General features: G+C 40.9%; 1 protein-coding gene across 3 annotated transcripts in view; it reads left to right on the forward strand.

Annotated features, from left to right (window-relative positions):
* The window catches only part of GSTCD (glutathione S-transferase C-terminal domain containing), a 71,587-nt gene extending 65,827 nt beyond the window's left edge, over nucleotides 1–5,760 (forward strand). For all 3 annotated transcript variants that reach the window (XM_030012354.2, XM_030012363.2, XM_030012345.2), the window contains exons 11-12: nucleotides 595–664; nucleotides 4,664–5,760. In XM_030012354.2, the coding sequence (XP_029868214.1) occupies nucleotides 595–664; nucleotides 4,664–4,800 (207 nt within the window). In that variant the 3' untranslated portion in view covers nucleotides 4,801–5,760. The remainder of the gene's footprint in view (nucleotides 1–594; nucleotides 665–4,663) is intronic.
* Nucleotides 5,761–8,173: the final 2,413 nt, after the last annotated feature.

Raw genomic sequence — 8,173 nt, forward strand, 5'->3', positions numbered from 1 at the left:
TTCACAGCCAGGTATCTTTTGCCTTCAGGATCAATTTTGCCTTCAGGATCTTTTGGGTTGATCTTGAATGGATTTGGCAGAGCGGGGGAAGTTTCACCCACAAGCTGATGCTTCTGGGATTCAAAATCACTGCTTGGGAGAAATGTGCAGTAGTTCAAATCACCTATTTAAGAATTTTGTCCTGGCTGCTTATTAATGCAGAGATGCTGCCCCATGATGACTGTGCTAAAAGAAGGCTGTGTTGCTCATCAGTAATTGAAGGCAAAATTAGTCTACAGTATGTCTTTGAGAATGCTATCTTGTACACATTGCATCCAATTCAACTGCTGCAGAGAATTAAGTGAAAATTTGGCAAGAAACAAATCCTCATGAGTAGAAATGTGGTCATGGTTACAAATACTTGATTTACACACATATTTACAAGCCAAAGCAGTATCAAAATTAGGATTTGCACACAAATAATTTTTCTAGAAATATAGTCTTCCACATGATAGTGTTTTTGATACTTTTAAACATTTAATTAGATTTTTCTTACTTTATTTGGAAGATGGAAATGCTACTGGACCAAATTTCTTTACTTTCTTGTGTTTCTAGGAGCACATGATCCTTTGCAGATTTGCCGATCAGACAGCTGTTCAGCTTCCACCTGAACGCAGGCTAATTGGTATGAATTTCTGCAGCTGTTGTGTAAACTATCTCAGTAATGAATTTACCTTGATATATAAAGGAAGAAGTAGTACATTTATGAACGGGGCACTAAGTTGCTGTCTTCACATAACACTTGAAAAATTTGACTTTCTTCACATTTTGCCTCTTGCTGTTCTGAACTATGGTATGGAAACTCTTTTCTTTTTTCAGAATTACCAATGTGAGATAGAGGGTTTGCATTTTACTGATTTTTGTTGCTTCACCTTTTTTTTTTCTCCCACCATTCTCTGAAAAGAATGAGGTCTTTGTAAAGTTCACTGAAGTCCTGCTATTGCCAGTTCGTCTTACATAAAAGCACAGGCTATTCATAGTAGTGATTTTCAGTGTGCACCCTCTGTCCTGCTTGTAATTGCTGGTGATAACTCTTTTAGAAGGGCAAACATCTAATGCCAGCTGGAAACAATAAGGCTAAATTGCAGAGGTTGGGCTAGCTTTGGTACAGGCAGGCTTAAGAGCATACAGATCTATTTGGGCCACCTCATTATTAGGGTCATGATAATAATTTTAGAAACAAACAGGAAGGTTTTCTGTTGGGTTTTTTGTTTTGTTTTGTTTTTTTAAATAATCAATAATATATAAAATCTGAAGACTTTGCCATGAACACGGTTTGGCTAACCCCTTACCTGGGGTACCAGCCTTCCCATTGTGGGGAAACATGTTACAGCTACAGCAGTGCATGACTCAATTTTTACCATTCGGTAATCAGTTCTGTTTCAGGTTTGTACTTTATTGCCATTCTGAGTAAGAGCAGCTGCCTTCTGTTGGGTTGTTTCTGTGCAATTAAGAGCCAAAGTAAGTTGATTCCTGAGATTTTAGTTTCTTGGTCAGGTGTCAATGATTTCTGAGGAAAAGAAATGCAAGAAGCTGTCATTAAGATAGCAGGAATTTCATTAGTCAGAAGGACAGCAAAATACACTTCAAATATTTGGAATAAGCAAAGTCATTTCTTCATTATGTGCAATATTCTAGTATTCCTTGCCTTAAAAAAGGGTATAATGTGCTCCTGTCTGGTATTAGTGTTCTGATGGAAGCTATGACCTTTTCCAGGTCAGAAAAGACAGAAGGGGCTGGGAACTCTCAGGGTATAACTGTGCATTCTAGGCTTGCAAGAAACATTTAGAAAGTATATTAAAGCAGTAGTAGCAAATAATGTTTTTAAAAAGCTTAATTTGAAGATTCAAAGTATTTCCTATACTCACTGCACAAAAAGAAAATAATACAGATTCTGAGATAACTACCTATTTTATAATAAATTTGTCAGCTCTTTTGCTATCATCACAGTATTTGAAAAAAAATTTTTAAAAAGGGCAGTATTCAGTTACCAGTGTAGCACCCCACATTGTCCCCTGCTGCTTGCCAGGTGGACTGAAAATTGGAAGAGGACCCAAAAAAACTTTTTTGAAAGGTTGTAACTTTTATCTGTTCTCTGTCTCCGAAACTGCAATTTTTTTTCACAAATTTAACTTTCATATGCTTTGCCCTGACAAAAAACCAAACATAAATCTTATTCCTCTCCCTTCCCCTACATCATTGCTTTTTCTGTTTTAAAGAATGTTTTTTTCTTTAAGTTCCATGTAATACTAATCTGTTTCAGTGAAGATCATTCCCATTTCAGTTCAGTTTCTGGTTTTATGGGAATCTTATTGGGGTACTTTTATGTTTTGCTTGCAAATAATTGAAGATTGAATCATATCAGTGTACAGCAATGGTGAGATTATTTTTTAATTTAATTTTGTGCAAGGCATGATCAGGTATTGAGAAAACTGTGTAGATTTCATTTAATGAAAATATTCCTGAACAGGTGGAGACTTTTTCTTTTCTATTGTAAATGGTGGCAAAATGACTCGTTCTGCTACTTTTTGAATATTTTAGGATTGTATTGTAAACTGTATTTTAGCAATTTTAGCACTGAATTTATGCCGCTTCAGTGAAGTGATAGATCATTTTGTTTCACTACCTGTAAGCCCCTAAAGCACTAAAATGCAGCATTCTGTCTGTGACTGTCATGGCAGAAACAGCACGTTTGTCAAAGGAGTTATCACCGATTTCTGGAGTATCTGTGAACGTAAAAATACGCAGTTGAACCCAGTTCCCCTACACACAGCAATTCCCTCTTAAATGAACAAAGTTCTGTTTCCCGTTTTCACTGGACATGTGTGTTTTATCCACTATATGCAGCAGTGGGACCTGAGTGCAAACTTACTGAATGGTTTTGTGAACATCGCTACAGCCCACCTGATTTATTCTGTCTCATCACAGAACTGCTCCATATATTTCACATGGTCTTACTGAGAGCACCTGGGGACCCAGGCCCCAATTGTGACAATCCCAACTGCCCCTTAGTGTGTAGACTTGGAATAATAATGATATTGCTCTCAGTGGCAGGAGTGTGTACGTGCCATTTTGTTCAACCAACTGCAGAAGGTGACTTTCTATGAAATCACAAATGTAGGAGAACAGTGCCACAAGAAGTAATTTATGGGTATCTATCCTGGTTGGTTATATAAACTGGTAATTTCTCCCTGCAACATATAAATCCATACAGGACTGAGTTTGAAAGCTCTTTTTCAGGCCTAACCATATTATTGTATCTCTAAATTGTCTCCTGCCCAATTACTACCCCTCCCAAATTCCAAGCCACCAATAGAACAGAGTCCAAATGTCATAATGTTGGTGAAGTCAAAGTAGTGAATTTCTTTTGTAACTAACGAATTCAGCTGAGAAGGAGAAAATACTTTGGGCCATTGGTTTGCTGTGGAAAGACAGAGTAGATTGGACTGAGTACTGTATTAAAGTGTGATGTGCACCAGCTGCTCTGAAATATAAGGATACTGAGGGACATGTTTGTGCCACCTACCCAAAACTTCTACAGGCACGTAACAGATGCAATACCAGGGCTTGGAATGGTACAGGCACACAGGCTCTGTATATATTCAGGAGAGAGGGGTAGGAAGTTCCAGAGGGTAGTTTGGAATGCCAGACTTGTATTCTGATGGTAAACAGAATAAGTGCTCCTGTCTCTTCCCATCATCTCATATCCCAAATATATTTAACTGTACAATTCTGTCAGGAACAAGACAAGAAGTAGGATCATTGGCTTTGAGACTGAAGCAAGATTGTGCCTTGTTTGTGATTTGAGACTGTATGACTATTAGTGGTAAAACATTTCAGGGAAGTACTAAATCCTTCTTGCAAGACAGTTTTAAACTGCTGAAAATACAATCTGACAAATCAATTCTGTATTTCAGAATATAATAATTGTAATGAGTAAATACATAAAGACAAATGGCCCCATCATCTTGGCATGGCTGTATCATAATACGAACTTCTAAGCAGAAAAAAACTTTGAATTTGTTATTCCTGTTTTTTCTGCAGGTAAATCTGAGGTAAGATTAGTTTTCATTAGTAATTTAGTATTTTTGTTTATAAGCAGTTACATTCTTAAGTCTCAAATCCGTTGCACTGGATCACTGTTCGATTTTTAATCTTTTACTGATATTTTATAACCAGAGTTTTTCAGATTTTAGATGAAAGTACAGGAGGAAAACAGTTATGGTTGTAAAGGGAGTGGAACTTTGGCAGTTCAGAGCGCTATGGGGTAAACTAGGCATTTTTTTCTTCCTCTGGCTTTTACATTAATGCATGGATTTTTCTTTAAGTTTTGAGAATACTTAAAAATAGTTGTGCCTGTTATGTTTCTCCATATATAAAGAGTTAATAATCTTTCTCAAGATCTTTGCTAAATGAGGGTTACAAGTCACAGATGTGATTTAGAACTATTAATGACTGTCTATTTGAAGTAACGCAGATTAAGATAGTTTTTTAAGTAGCTTTAGAACTTATTTTTTAGATGACTTACTGATGTGTTTTCCTAACATTGAATATTGAAGTGCACGTTTCTGATAACTTTTCTACATTTTTAGAGTTTCCATGCTCTCCTTTGCTCTCGTTTTAGGAAAGCAGTGTATGGGGCTTGTGGATCTGGATCGGGCATGGGCTGCAGAAGAACGTAACTACTCTGTCCAAGTTATATCTATGGAGCCAGAGAGCTGCTCTCCAAAGAACAATATGTTTGTGGGCATCCCTACTTAGGGTGTGAAATTTGCATTTGATTTGAGGCTGAACATAAATCTTCAGTGCATAATGACATCCAGCAAATACAAGCATAGCTGGGAAACAGACATCACGCATCTTGAACCCATTGCATTCAGAAAAGGAAGCAGCACAAAAAGTCTTAGAAAGTGAACTGCATGCAGAGCATCACAAATCGTACTTGTAATATATCATTAAGCAACTTTTGGTTGTCTTACTGAGAAGTTTCTGGGTCTAACGACTGTGCATGGAATCATATCCATCTGTAAAGGTTTAGAAAAAAGTTGGTCTCATTGAAGGGAAGGTGATTTTCTTTTTAGTAAAGCTGTCTTGGCTGCTTCAAAATTGCATTTATGGTCAAAACTGCATTTGTGTTCATAAACAGAGCAGTTATCAGCCAATAATGCAGATCACTAGGGGAACAGAAAAGATTTATGGTGTTAGTGAAGAAGGCTGTGCAACAGGTGGTGGCTTGACTTTGCTGAAGAATTCCATACTACTGTAGGAAGATTATTTTTAATAAAAGTTCGTCAGAATACTTTGGGCATCATTCTGCTTATCAAAAATGTATTCTAACTTACCAATCTTTTTATAAAAAGACTTAAAAATTATCTTTAAATATTACACAAGGATTCTGTAACCAGGCATTTGAAAGCGTGTTTAGTTAAAGAAAGCAAATCCTTAATTATCCACTGACCAGATAACAGGAGCTAGCGATGATGTCAGTGAATGGATACTTCACTGCCACCTCTGCTAATTGAAGTGTATTGCTTCCCATTCTTAGGAAACTTGCTGTCAGAAGAAATTTTTAAGGACAGTTCCATGTGTCTATATAAATCATCTTCATTAATTTTATATTCAGTTTAAAATTTTAACAGGTTGCAGTTGTGGAACCATTTGAAAAGATCAACCACAGTCGTGTTACTGTAAAATGAAAATAAATGTTCTTCTGTGCTCTGATTAGTAGGCAGTTTTGTACCCTAATTTAAAATCATCTGTTGACACTAACACAATGGAAAATAGCTCCTAAGGAGATTTTTACTGCATATTTATGGGTTTGGTACATTTATGAATTCTGCCATGGATTAATTTAAATATAGCTGAACTTTGGTCAGTGTGAACATACCTTCAGTGCATGTGGCAAACGGAATTACAAACAATAGGTATTGGAGGAAAAAAAAGAATCCTGAAATATTTTAATTTTCATGAAACTTATATCTCTAAAAGATCTAAATACTTTTTTTAATGTGAAGAGTGAAGGAAACTGCACGCTTATTTGGGAGCACAAAGATGAGCAAGTAGGTATGAATTGATACCTTTAGCCTTAGTTCTTCAGTAGATAATGATGGAGTACTTTTTCCACAACTTTTTATAGTTACAGGAGTAACTGGAGGTTGGAAGAATATATAGCAAATATAAAACATATGGCAATACCAATTGCTTCCAGGATTTTCTCTCGTACTCGCGCAGAGAGAGCTCAGTTTTTAAGATAGCAGTGTGTCAAGTCTGAACATTATTCATGTTAAATTACTTTATTTGGCTTCACTAAGGGCAGATTGTGCCTGACAAATTTGGTGGCCTTCTATGATGGGGTTACAGCATTGGTGGATAAGGGAAGAGCAACGGATGTCAACTACCTGGACTTGTGCAAAGCGTTTGACACTGTCCCGCATGACATCCTTGTCTCTAAATTGGAGAGACATGGGTTTGATGGATGGACCACTTGGTGGATAAGGAATTGGCTGGATGGTCTCACTCGAAGAGTTGCAGTCAACGGCTCGATGTCCAAGTGGAGAGCAGTGATGAGTGGCACTCCTCAGTATTGGTCGGTTGGTATTGGGACCGGCGCTGTTTAACATCTTTGTCAGCGACATGGACAGTGGGATTGAGCGCACCCTCGGCAAGTTTGCCGACGACACCAAGCTGAGGTGTGGTTGACAAGCTGGAGGGAAGGGATGCCATCCAAAGGGACCTTGACGGGCTAGAGAGGTGGGCCTGTGCAAACCTCATGGAGTTCAACGAGGCCAAGTGCAAGGTCCTGCACATGGGTCGGGGCGATCTCAAGCACAAATACAGGCTGGGTGGAGAATGGATTGAGAGCAGCCCTGCGGAGAAGGACTTGGGGGTATTAGTGGATGAAAAACTGAATGAGCCAGCAGTGTGCGCTCGCAGCCCAGAAAGCCAGTCGCATCCTGGGCTGCATCACAAGAAGTGTGGCCAGCAGGTCGAGGGAGGTGATTCTCCCCCCTCTACTCTGCTCTGGTGAGACCCCACCTGGAGTATTGTGTTCAGCTCTGGGGCCCCCCAGCATAAGAAAGACAGGGACCCGCTCGAGTGGGTCCGGAGGAGGGCCACAGGAATGATGAGAGGGCTGGAACACCTCTCCTGTGAGGACAGGCTGAGAGAGTTGGGGTTGTTCAGCCTGGAGAAGGGAAGGCTCTGGGGAGACTTTATAAATGGGGCCTATAGGAAAGATGGGGAGGGACTTTTTAACAGGGATCGTAGTGATAGGATGAGGGGTAACGGTTTTAAACTGTGTTTTGGGTTTGTGGGGCGCAGTTTTTTTGGTAGCGGGGGAGGGGCTGCGGGGTTGGCTCCTGTGAGAAGCTGCTAGAAGCTTCCCCGGCTCCAAGTCAGACCTGCCTCTGGCTCAGGCTGACCCAAACAGTGATGGTGGTAGCGCCTCTGGGAGAACAGGTTTAAGAAGGGGAACCTGCGGTGAGTGGGGGGACTGGAATGTGAGAGGAACCCCTCTGCAGACACCGAGGCCATTGAAGAAGGAGGAGGAGGAGGTGCGCCGGAGGAGGGGATGCCCCTGCAGCCCGCGGTGAGACGGCAGGCTGTCCCCCCCCAGCCCACGGAGGGGAGCGGGGGAGCAGATGCCCACCTGCAGCCCGGGGAGGACCCCACGCTGGAGCAGGTGGATGCCCCCAAAGATGGCCATGACTCCATGGGAAAGCCCGCACTGGAGCAGTCTGTGACTGAAGATCGGCCCACGGAAAGGACCCATGCTGGAGCAGTTTGTGAAGAACTGCAGCCCCAAGAAAGGACACACGTTGGAGAAGTTTGTGAAGGACTGTCTCTCATGGGAGGGACCCCACGGTGGAGCAGGGGAGGAGTGAGGAGTCCTGCCCCTGAGGAGGAAGGAGCGGCAGAGACAACGTGTGATGAACTGACCCCAACCCCCATTCCCTGTCCCCCTGCGCCGCCGGGGGAAGGAGGTGGAGAGAACGGGCAGTGGGGTTGAGCCAGGAAGGAGGGACGGGTGGGGGGAAGGTGTTCTAAGGTTTGATCTTACTTCTCATTATCCTTGTTTTGATTTGTTTGGTAGTAAATTAAATTGATTTTGTTTTTTTCCCAAGTTGAGCATGTC

This window comes from Aquila chrysaetos, chromosome 1 (assembly GCF_900496995.4).
Source record: "Aquila chrysaetos chrysaetos chromosome 1, bAquChr1.4, whole genome shotgun sequence".
Taxonomy (NCBI): Eukaryota; Metazoa; Chordata; class Aves; order Accipitriformes; family Accipitridae; genus Aquila; species Aquila chrysaetos.